The 19,769-nt window shown below is 34.8% G+C and overlaps 3 protein-coding genes across 4 annotated transcripts; 1 reads left to right on the top strand and 2 right to left on the bottom strand.

Annotated features, from left to right (window-relative positions):
• The first annotated feature begins 927 nt into the window (after window positions 1-927).
• On the top strand, window positions 928-9,171 carry LOC144440337 (uncharacterized). 2 transcript variants are annotated; one of them, XM_078129695.1, is made up of 10 exons: window positions 928-1,331; window positions 2,391-2,677; window positions 2,943-3,057; window positions 4,168-4,251; window positions 5,116-5,153; window positions 5,844-5,885; window positions 6,628-6,766; window positions 7,065-7,185; window positions 8,179-8,316; window positions 8,961-9,171. In XM_078129695.1, the coding sequence occupies exons 1-10, from the start codon at window positions 1,245-1,247 to the stop codon at window positions 9,119-9,121; spliced, it is 1,212 nt and encodes a 403-aa protein (XP_077985821.1). In that variant the 5' UTR covers window positions 928-1,244; the 3' UTR covers window positions 9,122-9,171. The 2 variants fall into 2 exon arrangements, with proteins under 2 accessions (XP_077985821.1, XP_077985822.1); XM_078129696.1 differs by lacking the exon at window positions 928-1,331 and having other exon boundaries at window positions 2,484-2,576.
• A 2,561-nt stretch (window positions 9,172-11,732) lies between these two features.
• On the bottom strand, window positions 11,733-16,568 carry LOC144440385 (uncharacterized). The gene is made up of 6 exons (XM_078129755.1): window positions 16,525-16,568; window positions 15,682-15,778; window positions 15,167-15,326; window positions 14,385-14,529; window positions 13,505-13,753; window positions 11,733-12,456 (listed from the first exon to the last, which is right to left on the bottom strand). The coding sequence occupies exons 1-6, from the start codon at window positions 16,534-16,536 to the stop codon at window positions 12,094-12,096; spliced, it is 1,026 nt and encodes a 341-aa protein (XP_077985881.1). The 5' UTR covers window positions 16,537-16,568; the 3' UTR covers window positions 11,733-12,093.
• A 591-nt stretch (window positions 16,569-17,159) lies between these two features.
• On the bottom strand, window positions 17,160-19,520 carry LOC144440027 (uncharacterized). The gene is made up of 3 exons (XM_078129256.1): window positions 19,438-19,520; window positions 17,447-18,472; window positions 17,160-17,304 (listed from the first exon to the last, which is right to left on the bottom strand). The coding sequence occupies exons 1-3, from the start codon at window positions 19,470-19,472 to the stop codon at window positions 17,160-17,162; spliced, it is 1,206 nt and encodes a 401-aa protein (XP_077985382.1). The 5' UTR covers window positions 19,473-19,520.
• Between the last annotated feature and the right edge of the window lie 249 nt (window positions 19,521-19,769).

Here is a 19,769-nt window from a genome sequence, read left to right as displayed (position 1 = left end):
TTCACCACATGCTGGTAGGCCAGCATGTACTGGTCAGTCGAATTCACCACATGCTGGTAGGCCAGCATGTACTGGTCAGTCGTATTCACCACTGCTGGTAGGCCAGCATGTAGAACTGGTCAGTCTTTATATGGTTTGGCTTTGTCGCCGTTTCAGTAGTGAGCTTACCACATATGGCTGACAATATATGGATCGACCATACGAAAACTTCATAGGTAAAATATGCTGTACTCATATGTAGTATAAAATACTAATAATAACAAACTTAACGATGACAATACTAATTATAATAATAATAATTATAACAACAACAACAACAACAACAACAGTACCAAACACATAGCAACAAAAACATAATTGAATCATGAATGTTATACTCGAACGCATCGATATCTATTAATTTCAATTTTTCGCATAATGATAGTATACACCCCAGTTTTTGCGACAATAACGATAGGCGTAAGCAGCAGCAACAACAACAACAACAACAATAACTAAATCTGAGTCTACAAAAAAATCTCTGTCACAAGAATCGAAACAACATAATAAAAATTGCACTACCGGTTCCGATGCGTTAACAAAAGTGATAAAATCAAATTATAAATACATGTAAATTACAAATACATAATATGTAGGTGTCAGGTTAAGCGCTAGTCTATCAGCTAGCCCTCGGATGTTCTTCCGATAAAATACGACACACAGCCGAACAACGCTATCGAGGATGGAACATCCGAGTTCGGGCAGGCCCTCACATGCGAACTTCGTTCGCTTATAGTTATAGCATCGAAAGAAAGCCCGAACGTCTAGCAGCAAGACTAGTTAAGCGCCTGACTTGATCATCTGACATACCGTAAGACGAAAGGGAATTTAGAAAGAAATTAATCAATGAGGGCGCACTCACTTTCATACCCGGATGTGAAAAGGGTAGTGAGTGAGTCAGGTACAAAGTGAAGACGTTGCAGAATTCGTAGTGGGAGTTGGTTGTAATCTATTTATAGTGTCTACTTAAAACATTTGATGATTCATCAGTTCCTATTTTTGTTCGTCTGAACATAACTGTGATCGTAGTGTTTCGCTGTTCAGAGCGTAGAACGTAGTATATAAGTGTGTAAATTCGTAAGTACAGTACCTCGACCTAATCCGTGTCGCTTGTCTTTTAGAGTCTTTACACTGTAAGTTAGTGTAACCGGGTTAGGTACACATTCAACTATAATACTGCGGGTGGTCGTCGACATCGTATCAACATGAAGTTCAAAACAGTGAGAGAGGGCGAACAAGCGCTGATTCTTAATCATCTCGGAGAAGGGAAGATTGTAGTTGGTCCAAAACGGGTAAGTAAACATGGATTGTTTTGAAAAAAAAAGTCAGTGACACCATGGATGTATTAGGAGACACCCAACTATAAATATTAATATTATACAGAAAATGTACCAAATTGAATCTGACTTAAAAAAACAAGACTTCATTCTGTACCCCCCCCCCCATTACTCTCAACAGTTTCATGTGGAAAAAACAACACATTTTTTGCCAAAACCACACCAACTAACATTGTAACAAATTTGTTACAATCCTAAATCGAAGTTAGCAACGTTTTGACACATTCCCTTTATTTTCTGAATAAATTATATATATATATATATATATATATATATATATATATATATATATATATATATATATATATATATTTTTGGTAGTACTGGAACTCTTTCTTGGGTGTAACTCGGAGTTTCACGCATATTGCGATCATCAGACACTCAGAGTGTCTGATGATCGCAATATGCGTGAAACTCCGAGTTACACCCAAGAAAGAGTTCCAGTACTACCAAAACTATTACGCTCTGCCACTGCGGTATAGAGCACAGTGCTGTCTTAGCAGATTGATACTCACCGAGTTATATATATATATATATATATATATATATATATATATATATACACATATATATATATATATATATTTTTTTTTTTTTTGGGGTGGGGTGGGGTGGGGGACTCATCAAAAATAATTGTTACCATGTGCACTATATGTATATAATCATGTACATGTTATCAATGTTAAATAAATAATGAATAATTCTTTATTATTTAACAGTATGCTATAGACAGCATAGTATAGTAAATACATAGACAAAAAGTCACAATATAATTTATATACAACACTCATGTACATGTAGCTACTGAAGAGTCTGTATTGATGTAAACATTTCAGAAAGGAATTTCACAATTTGAAGTGATAATATCACTCATAATAACTCATAATAAGATATTGATGCCAACTCTGCAGTGAATTTATAGTATGTTGCATAGTACTAGTGCTATGGTGAAGTGAGGGAGCTTCCAGTAATTACTTCGTAAATAAATAAATACTTTTTCTGTATTCAACCTAGGTTTACCTTTTTAGGGAAAGACTACAGTTGTTAATGCATTACAGAGCTACACAAGACCAGTATCTGAAAATCAAATGGATCGATGGGCGGAAAGAGCATTGCCAGGGACCCTGTGAAATGTTTCTGAATCCACTCCAAGTTAGTACGATTACTACATGTAATGCCGAGAAGCTGAATGCTAATCAGGTACTAATAGTTTATAAACCAGAGAGTAGTAAAGATGGAAACAGAGTTGAAAGACGCATTGTTTGGGGTCCAGCTGTCTTCACACCAACAGCTGATGAATGGTAAGAGAGTCTCTCTCTCTCTCTCTCTCTCTCTCTCTCTCTCTCTCTCTCTCTCTCTCTCTCTCTCTCTCTCTCTCTCTCTCTCTCTCTCTCTCTCTCTCTCTCTCTCTCTCTCTCTCTCTCTCTCTCTCTCTCTCTCTCTCTCTCTCTCTCTCTCTCTCTCTCTGTGCTATTTCATTCTTATCTTGGTAGTTGAGCCTTCAGTTTTCGACATCTGTAATAAAACAAATCATTTGATAATTTCATCTTTTTGGTTTATTGTTAGGTTCCATGAATTCAAGTGGCATGGTGCAGATGTAAAGAAAAATAAAACAGTTTTGATACCAAAGTTTAGAGAATTTTACAAATTACCAATTATTCCTGAACATTTCTACTACAATGTGAGTATTAATTTTATGATGTAATTATTATGTCTTGTACTGTTATGCAAAAATTATTCAATCAATCAATTTATAAAGTGGGAGTTGCCAGCACAAGTAAATTTGAGAGGTGCTGTAATCGTTAGAGTGGATTGTAATGGTGTTTTGACTTAGACTGGCACCAGCCCCTTGGCATTTTTTTTGTTTATGTTTCTATTTTTTTCAGTTACTAGTAGTCTCCCAAATATAGGCTTAGTGTTCACCTGACAGTTTGCAATCATTCCCTTAGTTCACTATTTCACACAAAAGAACACACTTGTCTCAAATAAAGAGTAAAAAAGCCTGAAGACTTGAGGTAATCTAGTTTTTAACCTTATTGCAGTGTTCTTAGTGATGATCACACAAGCTCAATTTAGGGGTAGGAGGGGTCTTACCATCAGTGCAATTGCTGATCTTTATTTTTGCATTTCTATTCTAACCAAATTTTGAAAACTGTCACACCTTCAGTGATAAAAGCTTCTGTATTTACAACTGAGATGTTGATAAGTTGATAAAAATTTACTTCTAATGTGAGATACAGTGCTGGGTTTCTGGTAGTATTTTGATGTGTTTACCGTACCATCATCTCAGTATATAGGTTTATAAGGTTGGAACTTGTGTTTACCATCATGTTTAAAATTACATACATGTAGCATCAATCATAGTGGTGTGACTGCTACAATTTTTATCATGGTATACATCATATATAAACATGTGCTATCACACTTGTGAACGTTCGTTTAGAGGGAGGGGGTTTTGTCCTGAGCTTGTGCTATGGTCCTTTACCTACACTTTACCTTCACAGAACTAAATAAATCTGGTTATCAATGTAATGACACCACAGGACTATCAAGACTTCAGTATCAGTGTCGGTAAAGAATGATGTACTCTCAGAGTCAGTATTATAATATATGTTTTAGTCCAGAGCAAAATAATAATCTTATGTAAATCCTTATGGCTCCACTAGTGATGAGATAACACTAATATTAAAACTGGGATTGAAACCCTGGTCTACGAGCAATACCATAGTATTTTTAGCCATTAATTTGTAAAGCCAAATCTCATCATGTTGTTATGTATATCTGTTGCTAGGTGAGGGAGGTGAGAACAAGTGATGATACTGAGATAGTTATAAAGTTAATGATATTCTATGAATTGACAAACATTGAAAAAATGGTAAGTGAATGTAGAGTTACACTGTCAGATCTAATGCATCATCAGCATGGTATGATATTGTATGTAAGATAGTATGAGAAACAGTTGGGATCACCAGTTCATCCCAAAGGCATACAAAACAAAAGTTATTTATAGATATTACCATCTGTTGCTTTGTCTACCTGTAGACCTACTGTTTCACTATCCTAACTGATATTCTGAATTTTAGAATTTTAGCTCGTCCATCTCTTCTACTGATGGTTTTAACAACTGCCAGTGTTTCCATGGCATTCCGCCAGTGAATTTGATTGGTCGAATACACAATTAGACATATTTAAATCGCAACCAGGTTGCATGAAGAATCCATAATTAAGTGTTTTTGTGAGAGGTTGTATGGGAAACATTCTGTTCTATGTCAATTGTTTGTACATGTTACGTGTGGTGGGGCATGTTACGTATGGCCGGGCATGTTACGTGTGGTGGGGCATGTTACATGTGGTGGGGCGTGACTCAAGACTTTTTGTAGACTAGATGGACAAACGAAAATTAAAAAAAAAATCAAAATGTCAGTTAAGATAGTGGAAGTAGTGTAGTACATGTAACACTAGTCCTTCAGGTCTATAGGTAGGCTATCTGTTCTTAAAAGCTGCAATATGAATGGTGAAAGGAATTATATCTTATATTTATATAGATATATTTTGAATTATATTCGGGTGCTTAATAGTTTTGTGTAATTTGCGCTTCATTACAATTTTTGTATTTCCATCAGAAACCAATGTCAAAGATGTCACCGTAATAAAATTCACTAAATGTTAAATATTTGAATTATTTTTCAATAGAAAATAAATTATTCATTTTGACCTGTAACCCATTTTTCTTCAACAGCTGGAGATGACCCATGACCCCGTTGCCGACTTCATCAAGTAAGCAGATTAAGCTGAATAATTTTTAACAAATATCAAACAACTAGAAGTATGAAAGATAACTAGTGTAGCTGCTAGACCCTTGTACAAACTTTGCTAAGTATAAAGCGCCACTAGCTGAGTTTATACATATTTAGATATGGTGTTACTGTATATTTGTAAGGTACTCACATTATTGTACTTACTAAAAGCATACTTAACCATCACCAGTCTTGCTGCTACACGTTGGGGCTTTCTTTCGATACTATAAGCGAACGAAGTTCACAGTGAGGGCTTGCGATGTTCGGTCGTGTGTCATATTTTATCAGAAGAACATCTGAGGTCTAGCAGATGGACTAAACCGTCACTTGCAATTGACTGAACTCAAGCTTGATATTAAGATATAACTTTTAAAGTATCCGATGATGTAATTTATGCGTATATTGCTACAATAGCAGACAGGAAGTATAGTGCCAACATGGTAAATCTTGGAAAGGCCAATTGTCTTTTGGTATGGCTAGGACAGTTGATGGTATTTATACCATCAATACAATGCATAGCACAGTTAGTTTGATGTCTTGACCAATCAGATCTTTTGACTGATTGCACCATCAATATACTGTTATGGTATAATATAATGTTACATAATGATGTTATTGGTATATTGATGAAGTAGTAATTCTGTTTTATTTCTAATTGTATTATTTGCAGTGCTGTCTGTGCTGATATCGTAACATTTGCTGCTAAATTGAAGTAAGTTTATTTTAGTATTGTTCCAAGAAATAAACTCAGTCCAACTACAACAATTGCAGTCATTAGAAGTGAGCACGAATACATCAAAATGTTGACAAATTGTGAGGTGAAAATGATGGACATACTCAACCAGTTACTAAAATCTTCAGGTGATCTTTATTATTGCCAACGTTTCAGCAATACACTAATTGCCTTCTACAGAGTAAAAAAACTAGATTGTGTGGTGATGTCTGTGGATGATAGCCTGAATTATTTTAGTACCATCACAGTTTCTATTAAGGTTACAGTTTTAGTCATTGAGTAAAAACAGTTGTCTAGGAGGTATAGAAATAGATATTCCTGAATAAAAGGATTATCCAATCATTCTAACTTCACTGGTAAGATAGCAGTAAAACCCTGCGTCATTTTTTGGCAAAACTGCTGTTGCTGGGGGAGATGGGGGGGGGGGGGGGTGCTACTTTTTGGATATATGGTGCTATATAACTGCTTATGCTACACACCACTATCAGTACTGCCATGGGTTACTGTTTTGAATTTATGTATTGATGCTTTGTAATCAACTAGAATCACCCTATTGGTTATTACAAAATCAATTACCACTCAATCAAATTTACATGCTTCTAAAATATGCAAAATAGTTGCATAAATTATGATAGTTTGCTATTCTTGTGGAAATTGGTAGCATTGAAATTTATAGATTGTGTCATGAACTAGACTAATTTCATTAATGTTTAAACCATAGGTATGAAGAGTTTCAGCAGCAGGCTGGGAAGTTGAATTCACAAAATACATATCCACAGTTAATGCACAGAGCTGCAAGAATTGGTTACAATATCAGTAAAGTTGTGTACAGAGGGTACCATGCAGGGGATCACTTACAGGTAAGGAGAATTTGCTATAATATCAGTAAAGTTATGTATGGAGGGTACCATGCAGGGGATCACTTACAGGTAAGGAGAATTGGTTATGATATCAGTGAAGTTGTGTTTAGAGGGTACCATGCAGGGATCACTTACAGGTAAGGAGAATTGGTTATATCAGTGAAGTTGTGTTCAGAGGGTACCATGCAGGGATTACTTACATGTAAGGAGAATTGGTTATGATATCATTAAAGTTCATAGTAGAAACAGAGCTTATGTTATTTTATATATATCTTCTCCCTTATTATATTTGTTGTAGGCAATGCAAGACAACGCCATCAAGAGTCGAACAGAGTTGAAATTGAGCAAAGAAGTTCAAGAAATGCAGCAGAAAATTGCTGACTACAAACTGACAAAAGAACAGGCACGCTCAAATGAAAGTAAGTTTGTTAATTAAACAATATTCTATAATGGCTAGATATTGTGATCTGCATCCCTAGTAACCATGGTAATTGCTATTACTATTGTAAAGCGAGCAAAGTTAAATGACAAAGTTAAAAAAAAAGATAAAAAAAGATCAAAATGAGAGGGCTCGGCTCATTAATGAGTATGGTGTTGTTTTACACAGACAAGGTATTGTTAGTAGTATAGTTAGTTATGCCACAATTGCCATTAAAGCATCCACATTGTAAAGGTTGATATTGTTCAATCAAAGTGAGTTGCCTGAGAGATATCGCAAATATGTTGTTCCTTTTGGGTTTGTGTTAACCACCAAAAGTGTAGCACATGTTATCCTGTGATTGTGAAGCAAAAAAAAAGTACATGGTATATTGCATAGCAAGGTTTATGATGGGAGATTGTGCATGAACTGTGCTTGCATCTTCAAAGCATTATGCTGGAAAACTTCATGAACAATGCTCTTGGGGATTAGTGTATGTAAACAGCATTCAATTTGCACCTTTGAGGTGTCCACAAAGCATCTCATTAACAGTGCATCAAGTTAACAATGCATCAGCATCTCATTATAAACATTGAATCTAGATAGCAGAGTACGTGATTATTACTAAGTCACAAAGCATGTGCGCATAAAGTGCTGTTTATTCTGTATGAGAGATGCGAGCATTGTTCCATGCAGATGCTTTGATGATGCAACAACAACAGTGCATCAATGCATAGTTAGCACCCCAATTGTGCAAGAATGATCCTTTTGTGATGCGCGCACTCAGGTGATGTTTTATGTGAGCTGCACTGTATGTTAGAACGAGGAAGCAGTAGCAGGTCTGCCCTCATCCTATTATATTTCAATATAAGGTATAACAGGAGTATCAAGAATGACAATTCCATCTCAATATTCTAAGATGTTTAGTTGAAGTATGGAACATGTAACAGCACCCTCAAATACATATAGTTATTCTTCCTTTGTCTTTGTGTAGAAAAAGAGATGGAGAAGAGAATCCATGAACACAAACAGAAAGTAGAAACTATGAAGAAAGAAACAGAGTTACAACTTTCTGAGACGAGACACACAGAAAAATTGAAGATCGAGGAGATGCAGAAGAAGGCAAATCTTGGTAAGTATATCAAAATGGCTAAGTGGTTGAGAAATTGGTATTTATTTGGATTTTGTTAAAATAATAAAACAACTTTACTATGCTTTTCTATTTCAAAATAAATCGTGATAACAGATCAGTTTCATATTTGTATAACAAATAATTACAAAAATTAAAGAATTATAAAAGGTTTGTTACTGTGTGAAAGTAATTTTAAAGTGGGTAAACAAAAGTAATCAGTATATATCATCTAATCTATGCTTGAAACTGTCCCTTCCCCTAATATTTGTGCCTGGAGGCATTTCAACAAGGTGCATAGCAAACAAGTCTATGGGTATGTAAAAGTACAGAAACATAATCAGAGCTTTTTCATATTGTTTAGAGAGATTAGGAGCTTCTAACTTTGCTTGTTTCTTAGAATGTCTTGTCCAAGTGTACAGAAGGCTTCTTAGCAAGATTTGTCAATTTTTATAAATTCTATTTCAGAGATGTTATATGATGTAGACTTGTTGAAAGTAGCATTTCTGGGTCTTGTAAGTGTACAAAAATAGAGCAATGTAAAATCCCCTCTGTCCTAGATTCCACTTTATGGCTTTTATTCCATGTATGAAGTAAAAGGATAATTATGATGCTATTAGACTTCATGTCTTCATTTTGTCTTCCAGATCTTGAAGCTGCAGAAAAAGACCATAAAATTGAAGTGTTGGGTAAATTACAAGACCTTGGTGTGGACATGACTAAATATTTAGTCAATAGAAATGGACACGCCGTTCACCAAGAGTTACAGGTTGTTAGTAGAGTGAATGACAATGAAATGGGCATCTAAAGATGTTAGAAAGATCTGTCATCATAAAATCATCATAAAATTCTTAATTTTTGACACATTTGACCTTAAAAATTGTTTTATAAGTCATGCACCGAAAGGCCAGTGGCCTAGCTTGTACACAGCAATAAACTTATTATTATTATTATTATTATTATTATTATTATTATTATTATTATACACATCTGTCTAAGCTTTACTAGCTGCAACTTGAATGTATTTTGAAACTATTTTGTTAGATAATTTTATTGTAACATCATACACCCTGAAAAGTATTGAATCCTATATGAGTATTTGTGTAGCTGTACACGTAATATGGTAAAATAAATCCAATCATATTAAGTTATGGGTCCACACCTAAGAATCTGCACCGCAAAAGTGATCATGATTTCAACATGTTGCTGTACTACTCATGGATACAGACAAATACAAACCAACATGTATGCTGCCTAATGACTGGTATCGTAACAATTCTTAGTGAATGTATTGTTAGGCCAAAAAAAATATATCTGGTTCTGGTCAGCGCACATGCCCTGAATACCCTTGCGTCGATCCTTTTTTTTTTGATAATTTTTGCTTTCCCTTTCCTTATTTATTCCTGATATCAGGAGAACAAGCAGCTGAAATCTACCCTACATGCCAAGACTGCTTAAATACAAAGCCTAAACTGCTTCGAAGAAAAAGAAAGTTTTTCAAGAGATAAATATGATAGAACAGAGTATGTAAAGTGTCAAAAAAATGTGTATTTACTAATTTGCCAAAAAAAAAATAGAAAAAAAAAAATTCGCGTCGTCGCACCACTTTAGAAAGTTTACCCTGACCAGAACCAGATATTTTTTTTTTTGGCCTTAGTTGTCTGATCAAAAGAATAATACTTTATTTGCAGCTAGTACATCTGTAATACTTTGAACGCATAGAAATAACTAATAGGGAACTTGCAATCCAGACTGAGCATGCTCAGATGCAAAGGACTATAGGATTATCTGTGGTTATCGTAATACCTAATCTGGAGCTACTGATAAAATTAACCTCCCATGATGGTCAGGGTAATTATGAATTGATTATTCGTGGATACAAATAATGTCTCAAAATTGTTTACAATACTAATTGATTAGTATTTATTGTCATATTTCCCATAATGCAACATTCAACATGGCGGGTTTGCAAGTTCCCTATTGTATGATTTTTGAGTAAATGACAAGGGCATTGTAAAATGTCATAAGGATAAGGAAACTCACTTTAATAGAGTAACTATAGTAATTTTGCTAAGGTTAGGTAAAACCTGTAGTATGGAGGAGAAAACAGCTAATTTGCATAGATCTACGTACCTAGTACTAGTAGCATCATTTCAATGGGAATACTGACAAAATAATGAGGTAACTCAACTAGAGTTTGCCTGCTGTAAAAACAATATTATTTCAATTTGTAAGAAAAAAGTAAGAATGAAATATCACATATTTTCATTTACTTTTCTATATATTGAGGACATTTCAGAATATATATATTTGTGTGTGTGTGTGTGTGTATGTGTATCTATGTATGTATGTATGTGTGTATGTATGTGTGTATATATGTGTATCTATGTATGTATGTATGTATATATGTGTATCTATGTATGTATGTATGTATATGTGTGTGTATCTATGTATGTATGTATGTATGTATGTATGTGTGTATCTATATGTATGTATGTATGTATGCATGCATGTCTGTATGTATGTATGTATGTATGTATGTATGTATGTATGTATGTATGTATGTGTGTGCATGCGTGCATGTATGTATGTATGCATGCATGCATGCATGTCTGTATGTATGTATGTATGTATGTATGTATGTATGTATGTATGTATGTATGTATGTATGTATGTGTGTGCATGCGTGCATGTATGTATGTATGTATGTATGTATGTATGTACCGGTATGTATGTATGTATGTATGTATGTATGTATGTATGTACTTTACATTGAGAACAGCAGATAATGAATTGTACACAAATATTTACAACCCCAGATAATGATGTCACAATCATGCAAGTGTGCCAACGGACAGTAGAAGAACATCACTTTATATTGAATGTATAAGTATATACAAGAGACAGTGTATAATTATGTACATATTGGTTTAAGAAAATAACTTTTCTTACATTTACACAAAGATCTGTATTATTGCATCTTATATACAACATTAGATATAGATTTCATATTCAGAAAATATAAATGTGTGTGTATTTGTTTATATGTATATTATTACATTAATGCTTATCATGTACAGGGTAGCTGTGAAGTATGTAAATGTTTATATCTACTTTTATTGTTTAATAAATCAGTATTTTATTGAAGCATCAAAATGAAATACCATGTGTTAATTGTGTGACTCTGATGGAAATTTGCATCATTGCAGGTGTTGATATCAAGACAACACCCCCCCCCCCCCCCCTTAGAAAAAAATTACATGTAGCAAAGTTGAATATTGGAGTGAGTTTAGCCATGACACACACACACACGCACACTCTCTCTGTCTCCCCCCTCCATCTCTCTCTCTCTCTCTCACACACAACCAATAGTCATAGACATTGTATATTATATTGACTGTACATTTTTTATTGTATGTTGAAAATATGTACTGAAACATTTAACAATCGATGTTGTATAAGTAAGCTATAGGTCCAAACACAAAGAGAAAAACACTTGGAAATTTTTATACTGTATTCTTAAGTCAGTGGCTTAAGTCACCACGTGCAATTCAAGATTACAGGTGTAAATTTTCTACCATGAAAAATGTTGTTTTACTGACAGAAATTTTCATTGGAATATGTACCATATGTACTGTTACTGAAAACATATACAGTTAGTGTGAAAAGGTCAAGCTGACATTACCCTATCTGCTAATTGATTTTTGTCCAAGGATAATAGTGTTCTGTGATTTACAATATTTATCATAGGTTCGGTTATTGTTTTGGCCATTATGTGATCTAGCTTGGCAGAAAATGTTTTCCACAACATACATCCTGGTTGACAATACCAGGCATTATGGATGAGCTTGGGAAGATACTAAGTTTGTACCGACACAGTTGTTCAAAGCCAATAAGTTGAGACTGCATGTCAAAATACAAATTCTTAGAAATGAAGTGTTGAGGCTGTTCTCTATTCCATGTGTCCAAGTAAGTCAAAAATTTCTTAGAGTCTTGGAGCCTGGTGTCTGCTATGTCTCTCACTGGATTTTCAACATCGTTGACAAAGGATACCAAGTTGCTGGTGTGCGATAGTAGTTCTATAGCACTGTCTAGATAAGTTACACTCTGTCTTGTTCTTTCACTTAGGTTTCTCTTGTATGCCTGTATGTATGGTAGAAGACATTTACAGTAAACAGAGTACCTGCTCTAGAGTAAGTTTCATTTGGGGGGACTCCTGGAGTAATGACTCGAAAAGTCGGGGACGATTACTCACACGGAGCCTGTAGGTGCTATGTTTGCCGGGCCTGGGTGACTCTGGGATAGCCTGTGGACTGACTGGGAAAGCCTTGACAGTTCCACAGCAACGTGATATATAGAGCGTGCAATATAGCCCTGTCACATAGTCCCAAACCCGAATGGTTCTCTGTAACATTTGTGTTTGTTTGTTTGGGTGGATTTGTCAGCATAACAGAAAATCACTGGGAGGAATTCCCAGCGCAAAAAATTTTATAAAAAAAAAAAAAAATTAAAAAAAGAAAGTTTCATTGTAATCAAAAAAACCCACGTCACTACATGTATGATGTATGTATACCACGTAGGATACTGCTGTTTGATACAATTGTAATTACTCTATATAGTTAGATTTGAATTTGATGCGGACACAAATGTCACCAATGTCATGGAGAACAAATGTACATACAAATAAGTTAGTTGAACTTTTGTCTTCACAGAACAAATGTATTATTTCACAACTGTCTCTGTATTTAGTTAATGCATTCAAGAGACGTGAAAGTTTACCTGAATTGCCCGTCGTACAATTGTATGTATTAAATTTAATAATTTTTGTGTGGATATAACAAGATATTCCTTCAATGTATATACTTACATATTTTGTTTACAGTCATGGATCTCCATCACATTTCTTTCGTATATCTTTGTAAATTTTCTGTGTGAGGGGCTGAGGCCCAGCACCGATTAAGAAATAAACTAAAAACTAATTATGTACTTTTTTTGTATTTGTTCCCTCTATTTTTAAGAAAACTATGGATTTACTCACTCAATACATCTTATCAATATCATTCATAATAATAAAGTCAATTGTCATGTCACCTATGTAAACTGTAAGTCATTACTCTATATTGCATTGTGTTACTTATACCCAACTCAGACTTACAGTTGTGTAATGTTGAGAAGCCTGTGAACATATTACCTGCATAACCAACAACATTTTTCTATCAAGCACATCTTCTGCAAGATGATTCCTCATTTTCAACTTCGCTGTCATTTTGAAATGTTCCTCTGTTAACCGCTCATGAACAACCATAGTATTTTCAGTTTGATCTGCATTATAAGCGTTGAACCAATACTTCCATAAGATCTCATTTCCATTGTGTTTTAATTCTGTTTTTCCTTTATTGTTTGATTTTTGCAGGTTGTTGCGGATTTGCTTTATGTTGTGCTGAAGTAATAAAAAAGAAGACATAGTTATACTCTGTACATGAATGTAAACTGACAGTATCTGTTTACTTGCATGGAGGAATACTTTTTCATGAAATAAATGGCTTGTAAATAATAATAATAATAATAATAATAATAATTTATTGTTTAAAGACCACCACACAAACATGTCTCAGTGGTCTGAACATTACAAAATGAGAAAGACTAGCAAAAGAGCAACAACAACAAAAATCTTGCATAAGAACACAATGAATAATTTAAAAGCGTCTCTAAAAACAAAATCGGATTTAAAAATTAGCAATTAATTTAAAAACATCAGCAATAGCATTGTCAGAAAATATATGTTTTAATACTCTTCTTGAAAGGAGCAAATTTCTCAAGTAGTCGAAGCTCAAGCGGTAAACTATTCCATAGTTTAGGAGCATACACACTGAAAGCCCTGTCACCATACGTTTTAGAAGGTTGTTTTCCATGATCTTATGATATTGGTACATGGTGACTATCCAAAGCAAAATGTTTGTCTTCAATTCAAAATATAATGTACATTTGTGCATACAACAGTGTGTCTCAAATATTCACAAACTATTGACAGATACAAAGTATGATGTAATATATTTTTTAAAAGTTCCAACCTTTGAATCCATTATGAAAATCATTTTGCCTCCAGTTAGTGGATTCCTTGTTGTAAAGTCACTTTCTCTAGCTGTCTTGTCTTTGAAGTGGAGATTTATGAAACCCCGGTTTCTCTCACCTCCATCACAACATGACCAGTATATACTGAATAGAAACAAGTGTATATGAATGAGATACTTTAATATATTAAAACTTGAAATCCTCTTTAAAAATTCAGGAATAAGGCATTTTAAGCAATAATTATGTGAGGATAAGCTGCAGTTTGATGACATGTTCGATGGATCATGGAAAGAGCATTATCCAATTATGGGTGTAGAATGGTAAATTTTCATTTTGTGGACAATAGCCCCATCTACACGTAGGGCGTCCTACCTGAGGCAGTCCCAAGTCCTACCTGAGGTAGGATAGATTTGTGTCTACACATAGGAAGGTTACAGCATAGATGTCGCGCCTTCCTTCCTGACAGTACATAGGACGAAGTCAGGATGGTTTCAGGAAACCTCTCAAAGGTGTCCTAAGTCAGGACAGGTGCAGGACGTGTTTGTGTTATACGGGCTTCAAACTATCATGAATCCTACCTCAGGTAGGATTTATAGTGCCGTGTAGACGGGGCTATTATGATATTTTCACAGAATTATTACCATTTTCACACACGATCTTGGACAACAGTTGTTACATGGTAATTTTTTTATTTTTTTTTTTTTGGGGGGGGGGGGGGAAAGCATTAGTTCAGAATTTAGTTGTAAATTAATTCGTCTATAAATGGGTATTTCATACTTACTGGAAACCAGCTTTGAGTAGCATTTGGACACCTTCCCAGAAGACTCCGTACAGTGTTGCTGGTGGACATTCCTTTGTTGATTTTACAGGATATCTGAATCCTCCATCACCAACAAATACAAACTGTAGTACATGTGTAGCTGTTTGTGGTTTGATTTCACCTGTAATTACAACCAAGTATTTCTAAATATTTATAGTGGACTAATTGTTAGTTTAGAAAGTACAATGTATGTATATAGAAACAAATCTATCTATAATTTGCCATGATACAGCATATATATATATATTTTTTTTTAATTTAATTTAATTTTTTTAATTTTTTTTAAATTTTTTTTTTGTGCTGGGAATTGCAACATATACTATTAGGTCAATAAAGAGACTAAGCCATTGTATGAGCTGATTATAGTAAGCAAATATTGAAGTCATCATATTTAGTTGCAATAATAAAGACAGCTAGACGTGTAAATGTAATCATAGCTATGTGAATTTAGATTATTAACAACAATATATCAGTACCCTTCAGCAGTATTTCCATTTCCTGTGAATCTTGTCCCAATGACACTATGCCAACCAATTTTGACTTTCCATGACATTTTATGATCTGCAAGTCCTCCTGAAAGCAAATATGTATGATTTAGAATACAAATCTGTAGTGTCTACTGTGTGTACCTGTACTCCTCAAATACGATGCATTGTAACCAGTTGTTCTAAACATACAGAAGCTGAATTGTAAATAATAGATGTAAGTGGGAGGTATGTAACTAATATTGTATATGATTATGAAAGTGCACATGAATAATTCATTTCACATTTAAAACAAAATTATTACTAAGATTATTCAATGTATATTTATGGAGTATGCCGTGATATGTTCTACTTCCATTACATTTGCAATTTCAAGGACAATTGCAGATGTCACACAAGCTCAATACATTAGGGGAGGGGGGTCTAGCGGCTGTCAATGTGATTGTAGAACTCCATTTTTGCACTTCTCAGTAACGAAATTTTGAAAACTTCTGTATTTACTGCAGAGAGTTGTTGATAAGTTGATAAAACATATAATTGAGGTACAGTACTGAGTCTCTGGTTACAGTGGTAGTGTGTTTACATCTCGGTAAACAGATTAATAAGGTTGGAACTTCATGGTTACCATAATGTTTTTACATTGTATCCATCATAGTGAGGTGACTGTTAGTTTTCATCATGGTTTACATTATATATCGTGATGTCACACTTGTGAAAATTCATTTACGGGTGGAATGGGGTTTCGTTTTTAAAAAAAACATGTTCGTTTATTGACCTTGTGCAACATGTGTGATCGTCCCTTACAATCTGCCAGAGTTGTGTGTATACATATACCTGAATGGCCATTTCATCAAAACACAGTCCTCCCCATCTGTCAACATCTTTCAAGCCTTTCTCATCTGCAGCACGTTTTAGGTCTTTCATAGATTCGTAAGTCCAACCTGCAAAATTCATTTGTAATATTTTATTTTAAGAATCATAACAACATTTTGATTGACATTTTTTTGTAATAATCAAGAGGCACAAGGACATTTAACGTTGTTATAAAGTGTACTATTGGATGAAAGCCATATTTTTTTACTGAAAGAAAATTTGATGACTATGTAGTAATCTATACAAATTCAAAAGTCAGGTAAAACAATATTTCTTTCTCATCTTTGATTTGAAAATATTGTTAGATATGTTTTTTTGTGCTGTTTTTTTAAATGTCAACTGCTCTGAACTGGCTGCAGAATACATAGGAAAGTAGTGTCACACATCATGACATGACAACACGGGTATAATTGAGTGACATTAAAGGGAATATTCAGTTTTGAAATTAGACACAGACAAATCTATATTATGAGTTCACATTGACTTAGTTAAATGTAGATTATTCATTTCTCTGAATGGAATAGAATGTGATATGTACTCTTCTTTTGTATAGACATGTTATCTTGTTTATGAAAGCGTGGTGCAATACAATCTTTCTAAATGATAATCTTACCTGGTTCTTGTGGGTTTTTATTTTTCTTGTAGATGAGGGTTCTCTTGCTTGGTAAAATAAGTACTTTGGCAAGTTCATCATAAACATGGGGACTTCTTGCATAAATGCTCAAACATAAACGTATAATACTGTGGGTTAAAGAGAAATTCATATATCAGTCTTATTTGGCCTGTATGGTTTATAATGTCAATTGAATATTTCTGTACATATGCATTGTATATGTAATGTTCAGATTATTTTGTCATACTGCATATTATGTAACTAACTCACCGTGGATGCCATCGATATGCATTAGCACTTTCCTGACTTAAACATTTTTTCTGTTGCTGCAACAGATTCTTCATGTCATCTCCCAGCTCTTTCTCATCAATTAATTTGAACATTTCTTTGAAATCATCATGATCATTCGAATCAAATTCCAACATATCATCATCCAATTTCTCACTGGCTTCAGCATTTCTGCACAGCCTCTGTTCTTTCCGCAGTGTTTCTATCAACTCTTCCCTGTCCATTGACTTCAACTTTTTTCTTTTGTTGTTATCACAACTACTATATAATGCACGCTTTGCATGCAGTTGCCTCTTCAGGTAATGACATTTTGTACAGTAACTTGTGAACTTACAGAAGAGTTCACAGTCTGTATTCCGTAGTTTCATCACTTCAGTTTCAGATATTTTCCATAATTCCCTTTTGCTGTTATTAGCCATTATAGAGCCTGTCCATTCAACACCAGGACAAAATGATGTGTTGGTAACCATTGTCAATAATGCATTTATCTTAAGACAAGTTACACCTCCAGCTGAGAAAAATTCAGATGGTTGAAAACCAATTTTCTCAATATTTACAGAATGACATCCATATTTGACGAAAACCGATAATTTATCGGCAACTCTACTAATTTGGACTTCTGTGAGAATACGACATCCATTGACAGTGTCTGTATTGGTTGACATTCTAATCCAGGCTAAACAGTCATCACATATGGAACTGATATTCCAACCAGGTGGACAATATAATTTAAGCTGATCCCATGACATTACAGGGGTGTGAGATGACAGACTTTCCTTGTTAATTTTACAGAGATTTGTATATTTTGTTGTTCGTTGGTTTGTGCCTGGAATTTGACATCTCCTGATATTGATTGTATCACCCCATATATCTTGTATGAGACTTCCAAGCTGATTGCCTCTGCTAACACATTTGACATTTGAGTTTTCGTTATCCTGTTGTACATGCTTTATGATCTCACTCAGTGTTGTATTTACACCTGTCACAACATGGTAATTGTTAATTAACCTAAAAAGCAAGGAGAAATATTTAAAATTATTATGATGAAATGGTAGAGGTGTTTACCTGGCTTGAATAATGTTTTTCTACAGACTAAAATCAAACCTCAGGCCAAATTACTATTTCTTGACTAGAATATTGTGACTAGCAAAATGCATTATGCCTCTGTAAATCCTCAGTGAGTCGGTGACAGAGCTTTCTAGTCAATTGGACCCCTCGTCAATTGGACCCTAGTCAATTGGACCCCTAACCAAATGAACCCTCGCCGTAATCAATGTAAGTTGTTCAGGGATATTCGACACAATCCAGAAACGTTATTATTAAGAAATAGATAGCACAAATACGAGTGTAGTCTGTTTGCAGTTTGGGTGTGGGAAAGGTATCCACCGTAACATTAACACGAGTAAAGTGTAGAATGGGAGCAGTCTTGCGCTGGAGTCTTGCGAACCATGCATCCATGTGGGTTAAACGAACTACAGATTCACGGTGTGCATTAAATGAGACCAAACTTTTATCAACGAAGCAATGAAATTCACCAGTTGCAATTGATAAATTTCCTTGCCTCAGGCATAGTCCCTACACTCGGCGAGGGTTCATTTGGTTAGGGGTCCAATTGACTAGGGTCCAATTGACGAGGGGTCCAATTGACCTGTTTCCGGTGACAGACACGTGTCTTCTTTCGCGGTGAGTGAACCTGCGCGATCACAGAAACAAGTGTAATTTTACCCCTTTCAAATAAAGTTGGCTAAATACGTCAATATTAACGATATTATCGACATTTTATTGTATTCTGAGACATAACTCGGGAAACAAATGCCTGTGCCCCCCCCCCCCCCCCCCCCGTTGAACTCGATGTATTGTACCCCTGCGGCCCCGTAACCGTTTCATTATTGATGACATCCAGTTTACCCGCTAAAAAAAACCCGGGAAGTAAAAGGTTATTAGCCCCTGTAAAATTACAAACCACTACTTACCATAATCTAGTTTTGAAGCTGATAGATTCACCCATCGCGTCGATCTGTGTGTGATGTTCTGCGTCCCGGTTTCTGTGTTTTGAGTATTCTCAGCCTCGTATGCAGACAAAGAGACAACTATAAAAAGGTCCACTTGTCAGTTGAGAATTTAAAGTTTATTTCGCAATCTAGGCACACAATTTGCCATGGATATTGTATAAAAAGTTAGAGGATTATTATGACCATGTTTTGTAAATAACAGGCGAGAAGAAAGTCCTGTTACACATATGCTACTAATGTCTGGAACGAGCCGGGAGAAGTTTCGACAGATGAATGACCCCGCGGCCCCGGGG

This window comes from Glandiceps talaboti, chromosome 9, assembly GCF_964340395.1.
Source record: "Glandiceps talaboti chromosome 9, keGlaTala1.1, whole genome shotgun sequence".
In the NCBI taxonomy this organism is placed as follows: Eukaryota; Metazoa; Hemichordata; class Enteropneusta; family Spengelidae; genus Glandiceps; species Glandiceps talaboti.
This window is presented reverse-complemented; position numbering and strand designations above follow the sequence as displayed.

Coding starts and splice junctions, on each gene's coding strand:
- LOC144440337 (XM_078129695.1), top strand. CDS start 1,245: ATGAAGTTCAAAACAGTGAGAGAGGGCGAACAAGCGCTGATTCTTAAT. Junction 1,332..2,390: donor TTGTAGTTGGTCCAAAACGG/GTAAGTAAACAT, acceptor TATTCAACCTAG/GTTTACCTTTTTAGGGAAAG. Junction 5,154..5,843: donor CCCGTTGCCGACTTCATCAA/GTAAGCAGATTA, acceptor TATTATTTGCAG/TGCTGTCTGTGCTGATATCG.
- LOC144440385 (XM_078129755.1), bottom strand. Junction 13,754..14,384: donor TTTTCATAATGGATTCAAAG/GTTGGAACTTTT, acceptor TTATTACTTCAG/CACAACATAAAGCAAATCCG. Junction 12,457..13,504: donor AAATGTTGTTGGTTATGCAG/GTAATATGTTCA, acceptor CCATACATACAG/GCATACAAGAGAAACCTAAG.
- LOC144440027 (XM_078129256.1), bottom strand. CDS start 19,472: ATGGGTGAATCTATCAGCTTCAAAACTAGATTATG. Junction 18,473..19,437: donor AGCTTCAAAACTAGATTATG/GTAAGTAGTGGT, acceptor CTTGCTTTTTAG/GTTAATTAACAATTACCATG. Junction 17,305..17,446: donor GCATATCGATGGCATCCACG/GTGAGTTAGTTA, acceptor TTTAACCCACAG/TATTATACGTTTATGTTTGA.